Here is a 25,770-nt window from a genome sequence, read left to right on the forward strand (position 1 = left end):
TAAAGGGGAGGATAATATAAATGAGTTAGATGAGTGGGGGAATGCAAGGGATTGTGTATAAAGGAGAATAAATGAATAAGGCTGTGTTCACACTTTGGTTCTCCAGTCTAGAACAAACTAGAAAATAATACAAGGTGGGTTCAGTCTTAGTTGGACCAAAAGTAGCTGAATAAAAATGGTTTAAAGATGGATAGACTTTCTGTGCGACCAAACTAAAACAACATACGATTTAAGGTTGTTGGATTTGTCTTCATATGATGAGATTTTTAACATCTAAAGTCTGACGAAGAACTTCATAATAAATACCATATTTTCCGGACTGTACGTCACACTTTTTTTCACTACTTTCCGTCATTACACTTTCAAACGCATATTGTTTTGAGCCAAACTCTTCATTAAGCAGCAACTAATAAGAGCTTAATGTACGGGGTAAGTCACCTTTGATGGACTACACAACTTCATGTCAAAACATCAACTATTCCTTTAAGGCTATAGCACCGTACCATTTTTGATTGGTTCCACCAAAAAAGGTAATATATTACCATTTTTTCCGGACTATAAGTCGCACTTTTTTTCATAGGTTGGCTGTTCCTGCGACTTATACTCCAGAGCGACTTATAAATGAAAAAAGTGTTTATGTTACATAAACACTGGACACCTTTTCTGTTTATGTTTATTTTTTGTGTAGCTGAATAAGCATTGTGTTAGCATATCTTACACCTATTCAGCCTGTTCTATATTCTTTTTTTGTTAGAACTTGCCTTCCAAGATGATGTAATATAAGTAGTTTGTAAAATAAATTACCCGCAAAAAATGCGACTTATACTCCTGTGCGACTTATGTATGTTTTTTTTGTTCTACCGAATTATGCATTTTTTGTCCTGTGCAAATTATACTCCAGAAATATAGTATATAATAATCTGTCAAGGTACTGATTATCACATAATCTTTGTATGGTGAAATTACTATTAGTATAATATTGCAATGCTATTGGGCTGCACTGCGGTCAAGTGGTTAGAATGCAGGCCTCACAGTTAGGAGACCCGAGTTCAATTCCACCCATGACCATCTCTGTGTGGAGTTTGCATGTTCTCCCCATGCATGCGTGGGTTTTTTTTCCGGGGACTCCGGTTTCCTCCCACATTCCAAAAACATGCTAGGTTAATTGGCGACTCCAAATTGTCCATAGGTATGAATGTGAGTGTGAATGGTTGTTTGTCTATATGTGTCCTGTGATTGGCTGGCGACCAGTCCAGGGTGTACCCCGCCTCTCGACTAAAGACAGCTGGGATAGGCTCCAGCGGTAGAAAAATTATGCAATTATGCATTTTTGGCCTTGTGCGACTTATAGTCCAGAAAATACGATATGAATAGAAGAGCACCAGGAGTTCGTCCATTGCACACAAAAAAAACAATGTTTTGTGACTTAACTGGTAATAATTTATGCTGTAATTTTAACACTGGTCTGTTCTCATTTCAGTTGAACCGAGTCAAACTTCTCTCGAAGACCCGCCTCTTTTGAGAGGTTTTGGTTTACACGTTGGCATATTCATTTCCACTCTTGAGAGTTTGTTTTCAAACCAACCAAACCTCATAAGTGTGAGCACATCCTCGGTAAACAATTGGACATTTTTTTCATTCCTCGATGAGAGCGATGAGAGAATCCACATTTGATAAAAAACACACAGTAGTTTTGGCATGGACTTACCTAAGAGCTAAATGCTCACATTGGCAGCATCATGCTCAGTCAGCGACACGCTAGTACCTTCATTTTGTACATATGAGCGCTACAGTATTATTAGTCTCCATATGCAGTGACATTACATTGGCATGTACTCTTCCAGGGACTTTTAGAAGTGACTTTAGCATCTGTGAAGACAGCTCAATGACACTGAAAGCCATCTGGTGGTCAATTCCTTTTCTTTCTACCTGGGGTGGTGCAGTTTTAGGAGACGGATGTGTGTTCCTAAGCAATGCAATCACATTGGATACAAACATCATGCTTTGGGATGATCTGCTGTTTATGTGTGTGTGTTTGTGTTTTTTTTTTGTTTTGTTTTTGCAGGTTATCATATGCATGTTGTCATTTGCAATAGGTCCATAAAGTTTGCAGCATCCCTGCATACATTAGTCTCTGTGTTTGTGTGCAGGCATAAACATGATGCATGTGCACATCGAGTGCCCTTGCTGTGCGCACCTCTTCCTTTTTCCTCTTCTTCCTCACCCCAGCGTATGCTTGAATCGTGTATCTGCATGTACAGTGTGAATATGTGTGTGTGTGTGTGCATGTATGTTGCTGTGTGTGTCTCAGCTCTCGGCACACATGGCTGAGATGATCTGCTCCACTTTATATGCCAACTTCTGCTTCTGGGCTTGTTCGTCCTGCTCCAGCGCCTCGGTGATCTAACACACACAGAAAAAACACACACACACTTAGCCAGCTCACAAACTGAAACCAAGAGATTAGCATTCCTTAGCCAGTCACATAGTCACGCCAACACTTATTTCATTATGGATAACATCCCAGATTGATGCACTGCATGCATGAGAGTTATTTGTTTGTTTTGTATTTTCAATGTTATCACTTTTGACACTTGAGTTCTGTGTTTTTTGGTTTTCCAACTCTTATCATAGAGCACATATGTTTGCAGCCACTGTGGTGTCTGGCTAGTCCAGCTACGGGAGGCACCATAGCGCCAAGCATTGGACCGTGCTCATATGCATGCACACCATAAACATTTACAGTATACAGTGTTTACAGTAACGTTCAACTCTAACGGCAAGTCGATACCATGCATTTTCACTGATATCAGGTGATACCGATGTGAGCCCCCTCCCTCCAAAACACTTATTAGCCTTGTTTTAGCTCTGAATGAATGTTTTGATATTATCTTTGAGTACTCTGAAAAGCGCTATAGAAATAAAATGTATTATTATTATTACTCATTCATTCATTTTCTACTGCTATTCCTCACAAGGGTCGTAGGGGGTGCTGGAGCCTATCCCAGCTGTCTTCAGGCGAGAGGCGGGGTACACCCTGGACTGGTCACCAGCCAATCACCGGGCACATATAGACAAACAACCATTCACACTCACATTCATACCTATGGACAATTTGGAGTCGCCAATTAACCTAGCATGTTTTTGGAATGTGGGAGGAAACCGGAGAAAACCCACGAATGCACGGGGAGAACATGCAAACTCCACACAGAGATGGCCGAGGGTGGGATTGAACTCGGGTCTCCTCGACCACCGTGCAGCTATTATTATTATTATTATTATTAAATACTGATAAATTGTATTGTGAAATCAATGTCACAATATTATTCTAATATTTCCAGCACCCACTTTCAGGAGTATTATCCCTTTCACTATTTCCCAGCATCTTTCCTCCTACATGCGTGCTTTAAAGGTCAGGGTGAAAGCGTACTTGAAGTACTCGGTGAATACCCAATGAATATGAATGAGTTGATCACATTTTCCAGTCTCTGCTGTACACACGCCCTTACCTCCTGGCTGTATTTGCTGACGTAGGTGTAGATCTCGTGGAGGGCACTGAGCGCGTTGAACTCACTGGAGTGGAGGCGCGCCTGCTCAGCCAAATAGGCATTCATGTCCTGATCGCTGATGGCAGGCAGGCGGTTGATGTCTGCGTAGTACCTGGGAGCAGACATATAGTACACTGTTGAACCTCTTCTCTTCAAAACAGCTGAAGGACTATTTGTTTTACATTGGGAATCGTTGCATTTATGGTAATGATAATGGTTTAATTTCATTTGAACATGCATCAGATTACAATTGAATGCATCACATAATCAGTTCACAGTTCCACATGTCCAAAAGGAGTAGGAAGAAGCAAAGCTTATTAAATCCTACCCCTCCATCTGGTACTTTTACAATCAGTAACTGTTACATTTGTTCACTTCCTGCTTTCCATAATACATTTTAAGTTTTTTTTATTTTATTTTATTTTTTTAAATAATGTACCTCGTACCGAAGTAATATGAGCATCCAATGACATAATGGGTACCATAGTAAGTGTCAATATAGTGATATATATAGCACATCATGACTGGTTCAAGACTCTTCATCCTTGTATTTAGCAAACATCAACTGCTTGTATTGTTTCTTGAATTGGCTCATCGTTGTGCATTGTTTGAGTTCCTTACTCAATCCATTCCATAGTTTGATTCCACATACTGAAATGCTATGGCTTTTTAACGTAGTCCTAGCATATAAGTGTTTCAAATGTAGTTCTTCCCTGAGATCATATTTCTCCTCTCTTGTAGAGAAGTATTGGATGACATTTTTAGCTAATTGGTTATTTTTAGCCTTATGCATTATTTTAGCTGTTTGAAGATTAACTATAATAGTAAGTTGAAGTATTTGTTATTTTAGAAATAAGGAGTTAGTATGTTCTCTGTAGGCGGCATTATGAATTATCCTTACTGACCTTTTTTGCAGTACATTTAGTGAAGAGTGAAGATTGCTTTTATAGTTATTAGCCCATATTTCCACACAATAAGTAAGATATGGTAGAACCAGAGAGCAATAAAGAGTGATTGAGAACAAATTTTGCTTTGTTCAATACTGGCCACCTTATGTTGTATATTTGTAATATGAGGTTTCCAGCTCATATTTTCATCTGTTGTGATCCCCAGAAATTTAATTTGGTCAAAATATACCTTTCTACCCAGCTTTTGTAATGCGGGATGTCCTTGGCGTAAAGTAGCTTGGTGGACGGTGAGTCTTTGCCTAGACGGTGTTCTGATGTGGAGCACGAGTCCATGAAGGTCTGGGCCACCACCGAAAGGCAAGCATCCGTGATGCTGCTCTTGTGGATATCGAAGACAAACTGTGGATTCTTGATCACGTTCACCCAGAAGCGTAGAGGAAGGCTATGATGAAAAAATGATTATTTTGCCTGATATTTAGGTACAGCAACAGAGCAGAATAATGTAACAGTAACATAAGCTGTTAAAGCAGAGAACTGTTTTAAAATTCATATTCGTAGCTTCCATAAGCTTTGTGGAGATTATTCAAATTGTAATATTTATATTTATGAGAGGCAGTGTGAGCAAGACAATAAGGTCTTTCTTTCCTGTCATGCTAATAAGACGAACGCTATCACACAGAGGTGCGCTCACGTTGGTACTGATTTTTCATTCATTCATTCATTTTCTACCGCTTTTTTCCTCATGAGGGTCGCGGGGGTGCTGGAGCCTATCCCAGCTGTCTTCGGGCGAGAGGCGGGGTACACCCTGGACTGGTGGCCAGCCAATCACAGGGCACATACGTATAGACAAACAACCATTCACACTCACATTCATACCTATGGACAATTTGGAGTCGCTAATTAACCTAGCATGTTTTTGGAATGTGGGAGGAAACCGGACTACCCGGAGAAAACCCACGCATGCATGGGCAGAACATGCAAACTCCACACAGAGATGGCCGAGGGTGGAATTGAACCCTGGTCTTCTAGCTGTGAGGTCTGTGCGCTAACCACTGGGCCGCCGTGCCACCGGTACTGATTTTTAGCAATGTTTTTATGAAGGACCTTCACTTTTTCACATAAAGTCAATTCAGGCATCCTCTCGTCTTACCAGTTGCTCTTCCAGGTGTGGCGAACGTCCGTGTCGTGGATGCCATGTCTGTCGGCCTGCTCATCCAAGAAATCGAACATATATTTGATGGCTAGCGGCAGTGCAGTGCCTCGACACACAGTACTGAACAGGGTCTCGAACAGATCATCTACAAACTTCTGCAGCGTGCCCTGAAGAAAACGGAGCATAGTTGTGTAATGAAGTGATGGTCTTGTGAAAATTTATTCATAGTTTATATGATCGCAAAATCTACCTTCGTGGCCAAAAGCCTGGTCAAGTAAATCTCTGACACCATTTTGCTGCCACGTTCGCCCTCCTTCTGGTCACCGTGGTCGTGGTTCTTTACCAAGTGCCAAACTTTAACCCCACTTTCCAGGTCAGGGGTCAGCATGGGCACACGGGAATGGGGGCTGTCGGGGCTGGTTGGTGTGGAGCGGAAGGACATATCCACACCTACAGGATCAAAAGTCATGTTGATAGTGGTGTATTCGCTCATCCCTACTATCTGTATCGATATCTGTTTACCCATCTAAATGATCTGTATCATTTAGTACTCGGAATGGGTGGCGTTTAACCAGAAATGGGCAGGTCTTAAGTCTGGAATTGATTTGGATTGATCAGAAGTTGCGATACTTATTGTTTATTATTCAGCTATACGTGTACTGTGTGTGTAAGTGATCCTTAAAACTATTCTTTTATTAATAATCTGCGTGAAGTTGCCGATTCACGACAACATGGCAAATAATCTTTATTTTTTTTTTATATAAATACTACAAATAGTTTTCCAACTGACTTTAAATCACAAGCCAAAACAACCGAAGCAAGCAGACAGGGACAAAAAAAAAGTGTCAGTGACCGATGCACGATCATGACCGATGCACGATCGTGACCGATGCACGATCGTGCCCGCTGTCTTGAAAATTAAATGCATCATGTATGTTGCGTTTAAGATTGCAAGTTGCATACCGCAATGTATTGAGAGGGGTGTAATATTTTAGCCACGCATACAAAATGCTTGATGCCGCTCTGGTGCTGCTGTGGAAGTGTACCTAATGTTGTGTCCAGTCAATGCAGATTACCGTTACCACTGTGTGTACAGTTAAAATGTACAAAATTGTTACATCTATGCTCACCTGTGACCTGAGACTAGAAATGATACTTTGTTGCTGTGAAACTAAGTTTATTTCTTTATTTTATTTGTTTCCAGTACTCACCGTATCTGCTGATGCTTCTTGGGAAGCTGGCTGACGAAGGAATGTTAAAGGACGACATCTGTTTAGGCACCAAAGCCACCACACAGCGATCGGTCACCTGCAAAGTCAAAGGTAAATTTTTACATATTTCTGTATGTAGAAAGTTGATATGCATTAAATTCATCATATGCATATTATGAATAACATCATAACTGTTTAGAAATAGTCTATGCAGGCTCGCTATACAGCTTGCCAGTGTTAGTATGCTGCGGTCGTTGTTCAGTAGCATTCAGCTCATTTGTAAACATGCACAGAGTTTGCAAATGCATCAATACATATAAGAAGGGGAAAATATAAATCCCACTTCTCACATAATGACTGCTTCCACACCTGGTACATTAAAATTGAAAGAGCTAAATTGTGCTTTTGCCAGATGAGGCGAGGTAATTTCCTCCTGTCAGAGTAGCAAATGCATCCTTCTTTGTCTTTATTCTTTTGTTTTTTATTGAACTCGCAAAACTCCGGGCATTCACTTGGCTCAAACTTGCCAGTCAACACTCAATGTTTGTGCAACAATGTAATAAAAAGCCACATCCAAGGCTGCTGACCAACACATGGAAGCTGAAAAAATACACAATGTGTGGAAGAAAATAGAGTATGTTGACGGGGGTGATGTAGCTGCTGTGAATAAGAATGAATAGCGCCCTGTCCGTCGTAATAAGCTGTATGTGTCCACTGTGCTTCAGGGCATGTAGCTGTTAGAGTTAGAAAACTAATCAAGCAAAAGAAAAACACTGTGATTCATTTTTTTTGCCCACCTGGTAGTGCAGCAGCGTGTTGAGCCTTTTCCAGTCGCCCTCGATTTTTGTGGTGATGTCTTCATCCTGAAGAACCACACGAGCTGTCCTCCCCTGCCGCCACTCTGTAGGGAGATCAAATCGATAGTGTGAACATGTCGTATTGCAAGTGTGGTTTGCGTTGTGCTACCCGTGGATTTGCGCCTCCACTTTTGATTTTTTTTGGGGGGGGCATTATGGTAGTTTATTCTTTCTGGTGAGGTACTGTTACTACTTTCAAGATCTCTGACTATATTTTCAGGACAAGTTCCGCCAGACTGTTTTGCTTTTTTGTTGCAAAACATGACAGGATGCCCTAAGAATCCAGGCTAAAAAAAATTTTTTTATGCTTGCACATCTGCAGCTTCGTAGTATTTATATACATAGAAAAGTTGTGGCATTTCATTCATTCATTTTCTACTGCTTATCCTCACGAGGAGTGTGGGGGGGTGCTGGAGCCTATCCCAGCTGTCTTTGGGCAAGAGGCGGGGTACACTTGCACTTTGAGATCATTTATTTGATGTAAAGTGTGTTATAAATTAAATTTATTGTTATTATTATTATTATTATTACACCCTGGACTGGTCACCAGCCAATCACAGGGCACATATAGACAAACAACCAATCACACTCACATTCATACCTATGGACAATTTGGAGTCGCTAATTAACCTAGCATGTTTTTTGAATGTGGGAGAAAACCGGAGTATCCGGAGAAAACCCACGCATGCACGGGGAGAACATGCAAACTTCACACAGAGATGGCCGAGGGTGGAATTGAACTCTGTTTCCTAGCTGTGAGGTCTGCGCGCTAACCACTCGACTACCGTGCAGCCCCCCAATAATCCAGGCTCGAAAAATAGTTGTTTACATGGTCAGATTTTTTTATGCTTACTCATATGCGACTTCTTGGTGCTGGAGCCTATCCCAGCTGTCTTCAGGGCGAGAGGCGGGGTACACTCTGGACTGGTGGCCAGCCAATCACAGGGCACATATAGACAAACAACCATTCACACTCACATTCATACCAATGGACAATTTGGAGTCGCCAATTAACCTAGCATGTTTTTGCAAACCCAAGTATGCACGACGTGAACATGCAAACTTCACACAGAGATGGCCGAGGGTGGAATTGAACTCGGGTCTCCTAGCTGTGAGGTCTGCACTAACCACTCGCCCACCGTGCAGCCATGTGCCATTTCATTAATACAATTAATACAATATACTAATAATAGACTTGAAATAAGACTGGAAATAAACTACAGCGCCATTGAGACGACAGCAGCCTCACCTAGGTCCATGTCGGCAGCTCGCGGCCGCTGAGAGCAGGGCATGTTCTTGTACACGGCATCTAGTATCTTCTCCTTCACCTGTGTGATGGTGTCGCAGTTGAGCACCTTGACGGCGATCTCCGGGCTGTTCTCATTGTCCGGGTTCACGCAGCTCAGCGTCTTGGTCGCACAGGGGGAGAAACAGACAGGAGAGAGAGGAAGCAGGTTTTACTTGCCAGCTGAGTCCTTTTCATTAGCTGCTTCTTTCCAGACGATCCCGCTGGAGAGGATCTCAGGCCGAAATGTAATTTCACACCTTCAGGATGCGGCTGTGCAGCTTTGGCAGGGGCTTTAAACAAGTAATGAGACACTCTCCGACTGCCTGACACCGCGATCACAGAGGTGTCATCCTGTCGCCGGATGAAACTTTAAGCCTTGGGGAGAAGTTACACTGACGGTCCAGTGGTGGAAGAGGCAGCCAGTTATTAAGCTACCCTTCAGACCGCCTCAACATAGCTAAAACGTTACTGAATTATTGAACACACCGCCAGAACTCCCGACCACTGATGACTCATTTTTTTTTGTAATGATTTCATCCACTTTGTGGGGCATTATGTGTGCTCAAGTATGCAAACCCAGACCTTCGCTTTGTAAAATTACATTACTTTCAGTAGAAAAGCGCGCCCAGACATGACTGTCTGTGTCGTATGTATATTTTGATTTTTGTTCAAATGTCAGACAAAGCTTTCCCTAACCTTGGCAGCAAACTCCCATCAGTTAAAAAAAAAAAAAAAAAAAAAAGCAGCAGCACTTTTGTTATATACTGCAGTATATTTTTCCTTGTTGTTTTTGTCTTTTTTTTTTTTTTTTTTTTTACTGTGTATCTGCTGAAGATACTGCTGGTATGAAACGCGCCTTGAAAGTAAATTTGCCTTTCATAACTGATGAACTCTATCCTGGGAAGGCAGACCTTGAGGAGCTGTACTTTTTGAAGCACTAATGACCTTCTCTGATTGGTCAGTATGTTATAGACCAACCCCTAAAACATTCTGCTGGTGCTAACAAGGAGTGTGCACATCATCTGAATTAATATTAGTCGCTATACATGGTGTAAGAAGTTTTTGTACTACAGCCGGATCACATTTGTGCCAAAAGTCTGCTTTGCAATGGAATAACTCATTTTAAAAAAGGCCAGTTATTGCTTGATATACTGCATTTATTGTAATTATACAATACATCAGCGAGCTATTTACTCATGTTTATATTTATACTGCTATTGTTAATATATTTGGTATATATTAAGTACATGCAAAACACATAAAAACTCATCTTTTGAGTAAATGCCATGAAAATTGATGGGGTCATTCAGTCCACCTGCAAAGCTGTAATTGAATAGTGTTTTATGCTCTATATTTGGAATCTGCTGAATTTGGTTTGTTTACTGTCTCTGCTGAGTGACATGACCCTTTCAAACAAAACAATGGCTTCCCCCTCGTCACCCTCTCCTGTTTCTCCTCATAACCGTGAACCAAAAAGACCAAAGAAAGCCAATTTGCATCAAATGTCATCTGACGTATGGTCACATTGTCTTGCATTGTTGTCCATCATTGCACCTGACTGATTATTCAACTTCTTCCTGCTCAGAAAGCAGGAAAATATGAATACAGTCAATTTGTTGCAGTTTTTTTTATTTTAAAGACTGTATTTATTCCCTCATTCGTGTCTTTGTGACTCACCAGCGTCTTGTATTCAGTCTGCTGCCGGATGAGTTTGTCCTCACTGAGGGAATAGCGCGCCTCGCCAGTGATGGCATCGATGGGTCCCTTCTCCATTTGCTGTTTGATGGCACAGAACAGCATGAAGAGGGGCTCGCCAGCGCACTCCTTTGTTTTGGAAGGGAGCCCGTGCAGGGATTAGAGGGAAAAGGTGTGAGAGAGGGAGAGAGAGAGAGAAGCAGATAGAAGAAGTGGAGGGAAGGAAAAAGATGATGTGAGACGATAAGGTTCTCCACACATAGAAAGAGTAATACAGCTGATGGATGGACAAAAGGTAGCCACCATAGAAGCCAATCTTACAATATCATCATTTTGTTGTGCAGACATTCAAATAAGACCACTCGATGGTGGTAACATGACGGTACATTATGTTTCCGTCGCCCCCTATGTGTTGTGGTTAAACTGCTTTAGAAAACACGTTGCCATTCATGTAATACAGATAAACAGGTTTTATAGTCATTGGATAATGGGCAACGACTTTGCATTTTAGAGACCATTGACTTTGGTAATGGTAATGGTTTAATTTCATTTGAACATGCATCAGATTACAATTGAATGCATCACATAATCAGTTCACAGTTCCACATGTCCAAAAGGAGTAGGAAGAAGCAAAGCTTATTAAATCCTACCCCTCCATCTGGTACTTTTATAAACAATAACTGGTACATTTGTTCACTTCCTGCTTTCCTAATATAGTTAATATAATTTTAATATAAATGTTTTAATATAATTTTAAATTTTTATTTTTTTGTCACATACCGAAGTACGAGGTGAAATGACCATACTGTGCAACCAAGCAGCACGGACCCTTTGTATCAAGTTTTGGGATTTCCATCATCAAACCACAATAGTGACCCCATACATGAGCACATTTTGCAATAATTCATAACATAAAAGGTGGAGTCAGACACTAAAACACTAAGAATTGTGACCAACAGGATTGAAGAGACAATGAAAACAAAACATGACATTTTAAGAGGATTAAAATACATTTGTTTCTTGTTTGCAAACCTCAGGAGAAAAGGAATAATTGTGGGTTCGCATGCGTCACGCTGCTACGCTGTCAAACGGCATAATTGTGTAAAAAAATGAGGACATCCAATGGCATAACTTTTCTTCTCCTGAACCGCTGCACATAAAAGTGTGAAAATTTGTCACAACATGCACCACAACTGTGTTGCTTGTGCTATTATTTTTATGACGAATAAACTACATCGTGGCGCTGTTATTAAGTCCCCAAACCTGACCCCATAAGCTGGAGTGACGTGAACAATATTGAATAAAGCAAAATTTGTTCTCAATCAGAAATCACTTCACACTCTTTATTGCTCTCTGGTTCTACCATATCTTACTTATTGTGTGGAAATATGGGGTTATAACTACAAAAGCAATCTTCACTTGCTAAATGTACTGCAAAAAAGGTCAGTCAGGATAATTCATAAAATTAAAAAATTAAAAAATTAAAAAATTAAAAAATTAAAAAATTAAAAAATTAAAAAATTAAAAAATTAAAAAATTAAAAAAAAATAAAAAATTAAAAAAATAATTAAAAAATTATATTAAAACATTTATATTAAATTATAAAAACTATATTAGGAAAGCAGGAAGTGAACAAATGTAACAGTTACTGATTGTAAAAGTACCAGATGGAGACGTAGGATTTAATAAGCTTTGCTTCTTCCTACTCCTTTTGGACATGTGGAACTGTGAACTGATTATGTGATGCATTCAATTGTAATCTGATGCATGTTCACATGAAATAAAACCATTACCATTACTATTACAATTACCATTTCTTACCTTGAGAAATTTGTGGAGCAAGAAGGCAAACCAGTTTGTCAGCATCTTCTCCGCCACTGACTCTGTTCTGCAAGACAAGAGGATGGAGTGTCATTTGAAAGTGGAAGACATCCACTGGAGAACTTGTGTGCCCCCGATATATTAGATATATTATTATATAATTCAAAAAGAAGAGCCTAAAGAGATAACATGCGGAGGGGAAAATGGCATCCTGTCTTGATTGCTCAGAAGAGCAAGAGTGCCTAGCGTTTCTATTTCTTATTTGTGTGCAGTGCCATCAATGTGCAGGAGTGGCGGTTATGCGTCGCCACTCAACCGCTTGAACATGTGCCCAGATGTCTCCACATGCCGTGTTTGTTCCTGTTTAATGAGCACGTCTTCAGGTTGATGGAGCCTTGTGGTGAAGAAACGAGTCATTAAGCTTTCAGCAGGCCGGCCTCACTGGTGGCGGGAAAACAATCTTGAAATAACCAAAGATACGAGAGAGAAGGTGCTGTTGGAAAAAAAACCCAAAAAAACGGACGAATATTTCATGAGTGGCACACAGAAGATAAGCGAGACTGACAAGGACTCTGCCGTCTCTGTACTTGCTCTCCTCCATTAGGTTCTCATCCTGTTCCAGTCTGCCCTTACTCTTCTTTCCGTCACTCTAACCGTCAGTGTCTTTCACCTGTCTGCTCAGGCGCCCCGCGTTTCAGGTTCAGAATGGCGGTTTGACACCGCTGTAGAGAGGAGAGCTTGCCTGAAACTGACCTAGTTACTCATCCATCAGATGTGCATGGACACAGTGCCTGGACTGGAAAGAACAATGCATGATGAATTATCTATGCTGGGAGATAAGCGGTGCTGACCGGATCGAGGCAGTTTTGAATCCAATTATGGCTCACGTTAGAATATCCTACATCGTATCCGCTTCTTTAAAATTGACAAAAATCCTATTCATGACGTCCATGATGAATTCATTCATTCACTCATTTTCTACTGCTTTTTCCTCAAGAGGGTTGCGGGGGGTGCTGGAGCCTATCCCAACTGTCTCCGGGCGAGAGGCGGGGTACACCCTGGACTAGTGGCCAGCCAATCACAGGGCACATATAAACAAGACGGTTGCATGTTCTCCCCGTGCATGCGTGGGTTTTCTCCGGGTACTCCGGTTTCCTCCCACATTCCAAAAACATGCTAGGTTAATTGGCGACTCCAAATTGTCCATAGGTATGAATGTGAGTGTGAATGGTTGTTTGTCTATATGTGCCCTGTGATTGGCTGGCCACCAGTCCAGGGTGTACCCCGCCTCTCGCGTGAAGACAGCTGGGATAGGCTCCAGCACCCCTGCGACCCTCGTGAGGAAAAGCGGTCGAAAATGAATTAATGAATGAATGAAGAAAACAACAGAAGAAGAAAAACACCACAAAGAAGAATGCACCCTGACAACTTTCCGTTTGAGCGGGTACAAGATACCTCAATCGGATTGGGGAAAGGAATATTCCACCCCTGTGAATCCCATTACATATTCATTCGGATTGGCACTTTTCTTTCGGAATGAGGTGTATACAAAGGTTACATTTTTTCCATTTGAGCAAATAAACCGAATGCAATTGGAATATTTGGGTCCATGTATACGTGGCTACTGATACCAAAATGACAGTAAAATGTCAAATTGATGTTCTACCAGTCATACGTATGTGTCGCTTGAGTCTGTTCATGAGCACCAAATCTTCTCCCGCTCCTCTTTTGAGAGAAGCGGCGCTCAAATGGTTGCTTTTGAAGTTGTGGCTTTCATGATGTCATGAAGTAAAAACCTTCCTCATGGACATGATACTATGTACCCTAGGAAAAAAATAAAAAAAGAAGCTTCAGTCGGGTTTTATCCAGTGTTGCTAACATTGTGTCCTCCTGCTGCACTCCTTATCTCTTCTGCTTTAATTGCATTTGAAGGAGACAAAGTTTAGTGCAGAAATTCACCCTCTTTTTCGTATTGGCAAGGTTTACCTCCGTAGGAGCAGTTTTGGGTGGTTCTTGCTCTCCAGGTTGCGTTCGATCAGGTCTGAGAGCAGGTGCTTGAGGATGTCCGTGGCGTACTCCAACCGCCCCTGCAGAGCCGTCATGATAAGCGACGCCACGTAGCCGCGGTCCCGCATGGAGAATGAACGCTGCAACTCCAGCGTGCGGATGAACGTCAGGAGGAAGACTTTGTTGTTCACCAGCTGTGCAAACTGCTTCAAGGCTTTCTCCACGCCTGCCTGTCCGCTCCCCGGCACCTGCGTACATCATTTCATCATGCTTGTTAGATAAAAGGGCATGATTGTGTGAACAAGTGTTTGACCACAGACGGAACAGATCATGGAAGAATGGCGGTTAGTCATCAGCTGAAATACAGACTTGTCATTGCATCTCTGTGTGGAGTTTGCATGTTCTTGCCGTGCATGCGTGGGTTTTCTCCGGGTACTCCGGTTTCCTCCCACATTCCAAAAACATGCTAGGTTAATTGGCGACAAATTGTCCATAGGTATGAATGTGAGTGTGAATGGTTGTTTGTCTATATGTGCCCTATGATTGGCTGGCGACCAGTCCAGGGTGTAACCCGCCTCTCACTCGAAGTCAGCTGGAATAGGCTCCAGCACCCCTGCGACCCTTGTGAGGATAAGCGGTTGAAAATGAATGAATGAATGATTGTTTTGGTTTTGGCTGCACGGCGGATGAGTGGTTAGCGCGCAGGCCTCAGCGCTCGGAGAACCGAGTTCAACTACACTCTCGGCCATCTCTGTGTGGAGTTTGCATGTTCTTCCCGGTTTCTTCCCACATTCCAAAAACATGCTAGGTTAATTAGCGACTCCAAATTGTCCATAGGTATGAATGTGAGTGTGAATGGTTGTTTGTCTATATGTGCCCTGTGATTGGCTGGCCACCAGTCCAGGGTGTACCCCGCCTCTCGCCCAAAGACAGCTGGGATAGGCTCCAGCATCCCCTGCGACCCTTGTGAGAATAAGCGGTTGAAAATGAATGATTGAATGAAATTTCCGGTGCATAAGTTGCTACTTTTTTCTCCCGGTTTGAACCCATTTTGAACCCAATTTATGGCTTAAAAACTGCATTCCCCATGATGCTTAGAGCGCAGCTTCATGGCATAGTGAAGTGGAAGCTAATGTCACATTTTGAAGTCTCACGCCGCGATTGTGTTTGGATCTGACAAATATTAAGTAAGCTTGATCAAGGGTAGAATTACTTCAACTTCAGCTTGGAACACCAACCATCTACTATCCCAAACTGGATTGAAAAGGAAAGTAGACTACTACTGTATGTGATGAAGAGGGCAGCTCAAGCAAAATGGCTAATTTGCCACATGACAGAAGTCACTCTGAGAGCAACAACGAAAGAGAGAGAGACTGATTAAGTGTGTGATGAAAGAATTACGAGGCTATTCAATTGTGACGCTAAAGAAGACAACCTTGGTGGTTTTAGTTCCCAGGTGGAAGTGGAGGGTACGACTCATTATGGCAAATAATGTGTCATTTAAAATGAACTCAGTTGTTCCAAGGACAGCCATGAAAATGAACAAATGGGACATTATAGGAAAAAATACTGGCTATCAAGCTCTTCTTTAAAACGGCTATAAAAATGTGAAAAAGTTTTGAGATGAGATGAACTGGCAGTCACAGTGACTGGTCTGACTGCACTGCTGAGAGCCACCGAGGCAGCAAATTCCGCCAGCTGCTGCAGCATGAAACCAACCCAAGTCATACCACCGAGCTCCAGCTAGCATTTGCTCACGCTGCTCTGTTTGACAGCGCTTTGACAGCCAAGGATACATCGGGTATTGCTGCCCTTCTCTCACCTCCAGTTCTCTGAGCACCGGGTGGTCGTCGATGCCAGGAAAGAGAACCCTCATTGCGTAAGTGCGGTAGTCCAGGTAAGGGATGCCAGCGCGGTCCAGGTCGCTCGTTAGCTCGTTGATGTCGGTCTGCAGCTCAGCGAAAGCTTCACAAAGGACAGAAATACATTTAGTTTTATCTCATAAAAAATAATATGGTAATGGTTTAATTTCATTTGATCATGCACCAGATTACAATTGAATGCATCACATAATCAGTTCACAGTTCCACATGTCCAAAAGGAGTAGGAAGAAGCAAAGCTTATTAAATCCTACCCCTCCATCTGGTACTTTTACAATCAGTAACTGGTACATTTGTTCACTTCCTGCTTTCCATAATATAGTTTAAGGTTTTTAATTTATTTTTTAATTTTTTAATTTTTTTATTTCTTTATTTTGGTTTTTTTTTTTTTTTAGTTTTTTTTAAATAATTTAAAAAAAAATTTAATTTACATTTTAATATCCCTAGCTAGACTATCAATTTTTAACGCATTAAACGCATCATAGGACAAAAAGAGAATCAGAACTTGGGCTGATTGTCAGTCAATACCAGACTGATTTTGAAGAGCGTATTGGCAACTGATCCCACACAAGTCATTTTTGTGAATCACTACATTACCGAGGGGGCAACACGGTGGAGTTGTAGTTAGCCCATCTGCCTCATCCTGGATAAACGATGATCGAATCCACTATCCTCACCTTCCTTGCACTCCAAAGCCACGCGAGATTCCAGATTATCCATCTGCAGCTGCAGGCGCTTGAGAGTGAGGTCATTTTCATGCGACTTCCGTCTGTAGGCGAGCAGAACGATGACCACCACCACGAGAAGCAGCCCTCCTCCGGCTGTGATGCTCATGATGGCTGGGAGTGTGAGGAGGCTGTCGGACCGGATGTGGACTTCTCCCGGAGAAATATGGAGTCCTCCCACTTGGACCTTGTCATTAGAAGACAAAAGGAAAATCATATAGGTTAGATTTCATTGGAAGTCAATAATCCTTGAATGTTTGTCTGAAACATATTGATTTGAAAACAATCAGGTGAAAATTAGTTTTGAAACAAGGATTCTGACCTCAGATACTAGGATATTGATCCTAATCAATAGGGTCCTTGTGAAACAATAACGTCTGAACCAATATTTTCCCAAGGCCTATAAGCTCCTTATAGTATAATTTCTAAAAATCCATATTCAGGGGCATACTTCGGTACGAGGTACATTATTTAAAAAAATATATACTTAAACTGTATTATGGAAAGCAGGAAGTGAACAAATGTAACAGTTACTGATTGTAAAAGTACCAGATGGAGGGGTAGGATTTAATAAAAATTTTATTAAAATGTTACCAAAAATACACTATATGAAAATATACCAAATATTAATCAGTTGAGCTGCCTACTATACTGTAAACCGGAATGTTCAAAGTACTTAAATAAATGAAGTTATGCTTACTCAAAGTTCTTAAAAAAGTTAAAATGACTTAATTACTTAATTAAAAAAAACAACCTTAAACTGTATTATGGAAAGCAGGAAGTGAACAAATGTTACGACAAACAGTTACTGATTGTAAAAGTACCAGATGGAGGGGTAGGATTTAATAAGCTTTGCTTCTTCCTACTCCTTTTAGACATGTGGAACTGTGAACTGATTATGTGATGCATTCAATTGTAATTTGATGTTCAAATGAAATAAAACCATTACCATATTTAAGATGCTGTAGTTGGAGACTAACAATACAATGTATTTGGCCTAAGAGATGTGTTTTGTTGTATTTTTCCAATTTGTGCAAGTACGCCCGTCAATAATTCTACACAGCAGAGTGCTGTTATAATTGGCTAGCTATCCAACCATGAACGACACACAATGACAGACACAAAGCCTGTCACTGACCCACAAAACACACACATACACGACACAAATAAGTGCTGACCCACATCCGTGCAGGACACATCAGATTTGACGACAGACATAGAGAGACCCGTTAGATTACACTGACCAGGACTTTGTGCTGGCCGGTGAGGTTGGGCGGCTCGCAGAGTAACTGTGTGTCGGACACTGTGAGGATACAGGGCGTGTCTCCGATCAACACGGTGTAGTTCAACCTCGCCCCGCCAGATGCTGATGGTACCAGGTTACGGCCCTGCGTTGTCAGGAGATACAAAACAAAATGCTGAAAAATGGCAGACTTTTTTCAGTGTGCAGCAAGTGCTAACTTAATTACTGATGAAATGCATTATCCCATTTTGCAAAATGAAAGCCACTTTAATTTGCATATTGATACGTGTTGCGTTGTCAATTAAATAATTACCATGCAAATTTTGTCGAAAAATGTTGCAAAACAGTAAACCACAGAATCTGCTTCTGTTGCTAGCAAGGAGGAACAAAATTAAAAACGACTAGTCATTAGTGGTCTACTCAAGGAGGCTGTTTGCGTAGAGATGTGATGTACAGTCCAAGCAGCCAATTATGTTGTGAGCCTGAAACATGAATGGAAGATGACTTAATGGGATTAGATTTATTGATCCAAGGAAGGACACTTTGATGTTCCAGGAATATACACATCTTTGGGCCTTTACTGTCAGTGGTGATTTAAATAAAGCACTTAATCGGTCAATATTTATGTTACAGATACACAAGGCCTACTTTTTTTATTTTTGGAATGGAAAATAAACTCTTCAGCATCATGTACTGTAAATGTTAGTCACCTAGTTGAACGTTATAGAACCAAGTAGACAAATACGGCATTAATAGCTGTGGCTGTGGGCAACCTCCTGTTTTTTCAGTAAAATACAACTTGCATTATTTAATAATTATTGAATTATTGCCCAGCGGTCGAGTGGTTAGCGCGTTAGACCTCACAGCTAGGAGACTAAGGTTCAATCCCACCCTCGGCCATCTCTGTGTGGAGTTTGCATGTTCTCCCCGTGCATGCGTGGGTTTTCTCCGGTACTCCGGTTTCCTCCCACATTCCAAAAACATGCTAGGTTAATTGGCGACTCCAAATTGTCCATAGGTATGAATGTGCCCTGTGATTGGCTGGCGACCAGTCTAGGGTGTACCCCGCCTCTCGCCCGAAGACAGCTGGGATAGGCTCCAGCACTCCTTGCGATCCTCGTGAGGAAAAAGCGGTAGAAAATGAATAAATGAATTATTGCCTGATTCCTATTAATGACCTATCCTCTCCTGTCGTTTATAAACACCCAGCATCCACAGTATAATTACAGTATGTACGGTATATCATCAAATGTCAAGCCTTATGAGCAGATAATGTACTTTTAGGATGATGGGAGCACCCGGTTTCTGCTCCAGGATGCCCGAGAGGCTGAGTGGCTCCAGGTAGGGGTTGGGATAGTAGACAAAGCTGGTGTTGCTGTAGGTGAGCAGAGCTTGGACATTGTTGAAAACGAAGCCAAACTCGTCCACATGCTTGATGCTCTCCTGTTGGCCGTTGTAGTCTGATTGCAGTGACGGGGCAAAGCAGCTGATGGTGGTCGTGTTGAGCACCTTGCATACCTGTACACAAGTCAGATTAAAGTTATAGGAGGATATTCGTCAAAATTCATGTTGACCCGATTGAAATTGCGATTAAAACCATCCTATAATCCTTTATATATACATGACCGCTCAAAAGTTTGGGATCACACATTTTTTTGGCAGTCCTGCTATGAAGTCCAGCATCCTGAAGTGGCCGCTTCACTGTTGATACTGACACTGGTGTTTGACGGCTACTATTTAGTGCAGCTGCCAGGTGACAACCTGTGAGGCGTCTTTGTCTTAAACTACACACTCTCAGATATTTGTCTTCTTGCACAGTTGTGCATCGTTTTTATGTCCTTGTTAGACCCAGTTTGTGAAGGGAGTAGTTAACAGCATGGTAAGAGATTTTAGTTTTAGTTTAGATTTTTTTAGATGGCTTTTCTAATCATCTATTAGCCTTATAAAATGATGAACTTGGATTAGCAGCCATACCAGGAGATTGATGCAGAGGACTGACAGTTGTTGATAGTAGGCCTCTATGCAAAAATGTAAATCGTTCTTTGAAAATCATCTGATTCATTTTAATTGTTTATTAAATGGAAAAAAATCGTTTGTGAAATGCATGAAAATTTGTTTTTCTTTGGAAAACAAAAAAATTTGCACGTGATCCCAAACGTTTGAGCGGTCGTGTAGTGTTTAAGGTGACTTACTGTGTTTGTCCATAGGTATGAACGTGAGCGTGAATAATTGTTTGTCTATATGTGCCCTGCCCAGTCACCACCTCTCACCTGACGTCAGCTGGGATAGGCTCCAGTGTACCCCCGGATAAGGATAAGCGGCATCGAAAATGAATGGATGGATGGATGGATGGATAGAGTTCCCTTTTTTTGTGAAAGTTGCTTAAACTCCTCAAAATCAACCTGACCTTAAAGTTTCACCAGCTCCAAGCTGAATTCTAATCGTCAAAGCGTTTTTATCTCAGTTTTTGCCCAGAGTGATTTTCAAGTCCTTGCCTTTGTAATTTATTCGTTCAACGCTACGTTTTTAGATATTTATGATTTGAATTGCTGCCCTCATTAAATTCGCCAGTGACCCTCTTTCTCGGCAGCTGATTTGTGTCAAAGGTCAACTTTAAACCCCTTTCTCTTTCTCTCCTGCTCTCAGATCGCAGTGCTGCCAGCGGTTCTGTCAAACTGCTGTTTTAATTGAGCGGCTCAAATCCCGTACAGTCATCATTAACACACCATTTAATTGGCTCAGAGGGCAGCTCTGTCTACATGCATTAGAGCTCAGTTTGCTCCTTATCTGACATTTTCTGCTTGTTTTTCTTGTTTCACTACGTTTTGTGTGGCTGGTAATGATAACTGTTGGATATACGTCAAGAGGTAGAGTCTATAGATCCTTCAGACTCCATTGTGGCTGCCTTGGAGTTACAAGGAACTAATATTCTCTACTATTGGAAAACCAACCACCTTCCATATTGGATTAGGCGTCCACTTCTTCTGTTGTATTTCTAAAGCACATAGAAATGAACTGTTCTGGAAAAACTCTTTTCATGACCTTCTGCATAATTCTTATGTACAGCTTCATTATTATGTTCAATGGATTATTACAAAAAAATTGAAAAATTGTTCCAGACATTTTTTGACTTTAATCCAAATTTCTGTTTGGTAGCCTATTGTTTTGTAACCAAATAGTTGATTTAACATGGCATTTCTTGTTGTTATGATTTGTGTCAGATTTCAACCCCGACTACTGCATTTAAGAAACTGATACATTCTGTAAAAAATTCCAAGTTGACTCAACTTAAAATTTTGATTAAATCTAGCAAATTATTTCAGGTAATTTCAACACACAAGTAAGTTTCTCCAACCTAAAAGACCAAGTTCACGTGACTTATTGAGTTGTTGTGGGAACTTAATTTTTTAGGTCAAATAACCAAATATTTTGGTTGTATCAACAATGTAATTCAAGTAATCTCAACTCATTTTCAAATCAGGTTAGCAAATCATTTCAATTAATTTCAATTTAATTGTGTTTATTGAATTTACTTGAGCTAATTAGTTAAACTAAATCAAAAGTGAGTTGAGATTACTTGAGTTCTATTGTTGATACAACAAAAATATTTGTTTATTTGACCTAATAAAGGAAGTTCCCAAAACAAAGCAATAAGTCACTTGAACTTGATCTTTTAAGTTGAAGAAACTTCGTTGTGAGTTGAAATAATTTGCTAGATTTAATCCAAATTTTAAGGCTGCGAGGTTACAATTTTTTTTAAGTTGAGTCAACTTATTTTTTTTTTAGTTTTTTAAGTTTTAAGTTTCTAATTGCTTATGTGGCTGCACGGTGGTGGAGTGGTTGCCGGCCCCACAGCACGGGTTCGATTCCCTGCTCGGGCATCTCTGTGTGGAATTTGCATGTTCTCCCCGTGCGTGCCTGGTACTCCGCAAAAACATGCTAGGTTAATTGGAGACTCCAAATTGTCCATAGGTATGAATGTGAGTGTGAATGGTTGTTTGTCTATATGTGCCCTGTGATTGGCTGGCAACCAGTCCACGAACCACGCCTCTCATCTGAAGACAGCTGGGATAGGCGAGTACTGCTAACATTGCTGGAGGTAGCTTTAGGTCCAGTGAGATGGATTGTTGGCTAAAAATGAATAACAAGCGTATCACTGTGTTAAAAGTCAGGGTTCGCAGGTAATCTCCCACCTGCTTGGATCCCAGCCGTCATTGATCAAACAGTAAACAACTTCATCAGAGGTTTAGTGCAGCACATTATTGGATGTCACACTCACATTGACAGACTCGTGGCCGCCATATTTGACTCGGACTCGCGGCTCCTGAACAACATCCAGGTTGGTCCCGGTAACAGTCAGCGTGGTGTGGCCGCTATGTCGAAGGGAAAGAGCACGGATTATTGATCAGAGGCACACAGCATCAAACCGATTCATCCCCATGTTTTAATTAGTGTAACAAACGCAGATGGAGCTTTGTAACCTGACGTTTTCCAGAGAGGCTTCAGGAATAGACTTTGGAGAAGCTGGCAAGGCGTTGCACTCTTTGTTATTGGGCGGGGGTGCCGGATCAAACGGGGGAAACCAGCTGGCTCCTATTTTTGTATTCAGCCGTGACTTTGAGGCTGGAATAGCAAGAATTCCGGAGCTGCTTGTTTACGTATCTTACCCAGATGAGACTACAATGAACGGAATGCTGTGATCTTGGCATAACCTGTGCTGTGCCGTGAAAACTTAAGCTGAGAGGAGAATTTCCATGTCCACTCTGACAGCGCGCCGAACCTTGTTTGCTGGCACTTCAAAGGCTAGCTAAGCTTGTACAGACTCTTGGTGGGACGAATGCATCCATGATGAGACATCGACAGGAGATTGCAGCTCCGTAAAGCTCGTCCTGTCACTTGGTTATAGGCCGCGTTCTCTCTCTCTGTAGTCCTTATCTGCAGGGACACACTGACTGACAGTCCCACCTGAATCTCAATTAAGCGATGTCTGTTATCTTATGCTGCATTTCCTAATCCTTCTTAGATCTTTTTGACATGAGTCATTAACCCTTAGATGCATAAGTGGGTCAAAAATGACCCAGTCAGGTTGTTTTCTTGAAATATCTTCGTAATTAAATTTTTTTTATCATTTCATATTCCAGGTATTCCTCAAAAAACATGTTTTTGATATCATGCCATTCACATTTTTAACTTACCTTTTATACATTTTAAGAAATTTTTGTTTTTGTGTTACTACTCCAACCTTCCATAAGTGGGTCAAAAATGACCCGGTCAGGTTGTTTTCTTGAAATATCTTTTTGTAATGAAAATTTTTTATCATTTCATATTCCAGGTATTCCTCAAAAAACCCGTTTTTGATATCATGCCATTCACATTTTTAACTTGCCTTTTATACATTTTAAGAAATTTTTGTTTTTGTGTTACTAACCTAACCTTCCATAAGTGGGTCAAAAATGACCTGGTCAGGTTGTTTTCTTGAAATATCTTTGAAATGAAAATTGAAAAAAACTCCTTTTTGATATCATGCCATTCACATTTTTAACTTACCTTTTATACATTTTAAGAAATTTTTGTTTTTGTGTTACTACCCCAACCTTCCATAAGTGGTTCAAAAATGACCCGGTCAGGTTGTTTTCTTGAAATATCTTTGTAATGAAATTTTTTTATAATTTCATATTCCAGGTATTCCTCAAAAAACATGTTTTTGATATCATGCCATTCACATTTTTAACTTTTATACATTTTAAGAAATTTTTGTTTTTGTGTTTCTACCCCAACCTTCCATAAGTGGGTCAAAAATGACCTGCATGCATTTTCTATGGAATCCAATATTAACCTTTGATTCTTATCAACTTATCAACTCCTAAATATAATACTAAATATCATACAAGTGATTATTCCTAACCAAAATGGCAAAATTGGCATAAAAACGCATTGATTCTAGTATGAGTCATTTTTCACCCACTTATGGAAGAGTGTAGGGTCCAGTCACTCGTGCATCTAAGGGTTAAATAATTAGAAATGAGCTTTTAATGTATAGTTTTTCTTGGACAAATCCTGGCTCTTTGCATTAACAGAGCATCATATGCTATACATCTGATGTCATATCTGCTGCAAACATTTAGAAGGTTTTCCACTGTTAAAGCGCATGAAAATGGGTGACATCGCCTTGTAAAAAGAATATACACTAAACTGACACAAATAGCAGGAGTAATTTTCACAGACTTTTTTCAAATAAGGAGCATAAAAAAGTAGTCAGTATTTAACTTGCGCTATGAACTGAAACTTGTCAACACACCAGAAGGATGTGCTGAGCAGAGACTGCATTGACAGTTTGATTTCGAAGCAGTGACTTTGTACCATCCATCCTAAAGTGACGAGCACACATCCAATCGAGGGTTCTGACAGTAAACCTCGGCTAATGCGCTTCAATATGCACTTTGAATTCCAAGAAATGAGACTGCAAGTCTGACTCATCTCCGTAAACCAACTCATATTTGTTTAGCGCCTCTGAACGACCTGGGGCCCTTTAAATTTGCCTTGCATTCATTACAGCGTGCTCTTCTAATTAAACAGCATATTCAGCATGTAAACATGAGTTGCGGGAGCCCCTCACAAAGCTACAACCATTCATGAAACATTTCACGACTAAAATTAGTAGTTAGCCTGCAAGCATTGCTGGCAAATACCTTTTGTGCAAGGTGCTCCTGAATTTTGGCTCATCTGAGGTAAACTGATTCCCCATAACTTCTCTAAAGTCGCAAGACTCTGAAGCAGGGAAGTGGAGTACTCAACTATTTATCTTAGTACCTCGTTTTACACACCAAAACGACACCCAAGGCTGGTAACTACTGAATATTTCTTTGTAATGGTAATGGTTTTATTTCATTTGAACATGCATCAGATTACAATTGAATGCATCACATAATCAGTTCACAGTTCCACATGTCCAAAAGGAGTAGGAAGAAGCAAAGCTTATTAAATCCTACCCCTCCATCTGGTACTTTTACAATCAGTAACTGTTACATTTGTTCACTTCCTGCTTTCCATAATACATTTTAAGTTTTTTTTGTTGTTTTTTTTTAAATAATGTACCTCGTACCGAAGTACGAGGTGATATGACCATCCAATGACATAATGGGTACCATAGTAAGTGTCAATATAGTGATATATCAGGGCTCAACAATAACGATGTATCGATGGCCTGGGGCATTTGTTCACTTCCTGCTTTCCTAATATAGTAAGTTTTTTTTCTTAATTTTATTTTTGTCACGTACCGAAGTACGAGGTGATATGACCATACCATACCAAGTTTTTTTAATTAATTTTAATTTTAATTTTAATTTTAATTTTAATTTTAATTTTAATTTTAATTTTAATTTTAATTTTAATTTTAATTTTAATTTTAATTTTAATTTTAATTTTAATTTTAAT

The 25,770-nt window shown here is 40.6% G+C and overlaps 1 protein-coding gene and 1 long non-coding RNA gene across 2 annotated transcripts in view; one reads left to right on the forward strand and one right to left on the reverse strand.

Moving 5' to 3' along the window:
* Positions 1–25,770, forward strand: part of LOC131105948 (uncharacterized) — a 100,143-nt gene that overhangs the window by 21,983 nt on the left and 52,390 nt on the right. The window contains exon 3 of the long non-coding RNA XR_009120027.1: positions 6,814–6,931. This is a non-coding gene — a long non-coding RNA (uncharacterized LOC131105948). The remainder of the gene's footprint in view (positions 1–6,813; positions 6,932–25,770) is intronic.
* Positions 2,027–25,770, reverse strand: part of LOC131105943 (plexin-A2-like) — a 93,570-nt gene continuing 69,826 nt past the window's right edge. The window contains exons 17-32 of the mRNA XM_058054500.1: positions 22,616–22,709; positions 19,615–19,854; positions 18,338–18,481; positions 17,046–17,280; positions 16,311–16,453; positions 14,468–14,736; positions 12,482–12,548; positions 10,643–10,789; positions 8,927–9,086; positions 7,618–7,721; positions 6,821–6,917; positions 5,860–6,059; positions 5,607–5,776; positions 4,686–4,898; positions 3,510–3,660; positions 2,027–2,403 (exon numbers count right to left, since the gene is read on the reverse strand). Coding sequence (XP_057910483.1) covers positions 2,308–2,403; positions 3,510–3,660; positions 4,686–4,898; positions 5,607–5,776; positions 5,860–6,059; positions 6,821–6,917; positions 7,618–7,721; positions 8,927–9,086; positions 10,643–10,789; positions 12,482–12,548; positions 14,468–14,736; positions 16,311–16,453; positions 17,046–17,280; positions 18,338–18,481; positions 19,615–19,854; positions 22,616–22,709 — 2,530 coding nt within the window. The 3' untranslated portion in view covers positions 2,027–2,307. The remainder of the gene's footprint in view (positions 2,404–3,509; positions 3,661–4,685; positions 4,899–5,606; positions 5,777–5,859; positions 6,060–6,820; positions 6,918–7,617; positions 7,722–8,926; positions 9,087–10,642; positions 10,790–12,481; positions 12,549–14,467; positions 14,737–16,310; positions 16,454–17,045; positions 17,281–18,337; positions 18,482–19,614; positions 19,855–22,615; positions 22,710–25,770) is intronic.

The sequence above is a fragment of the Doryrhamphus excisus genome, chromosome 18 (genome assembly GCF_030265055.1).
Source record: "Doryrhamphus excisus isolate RoL2022-K1 chromosome 18, RoL_Dexc_1.0, whole genome shotgun sequence".
NCBI classification, from domain to species: domain Eukaryota; kingdom Metazoa; phylum Chordata; class Actinopteri; order Syngnathiformes; family Syngnathidae; genus Doryrhamphus; species Doryrhamphus excisus.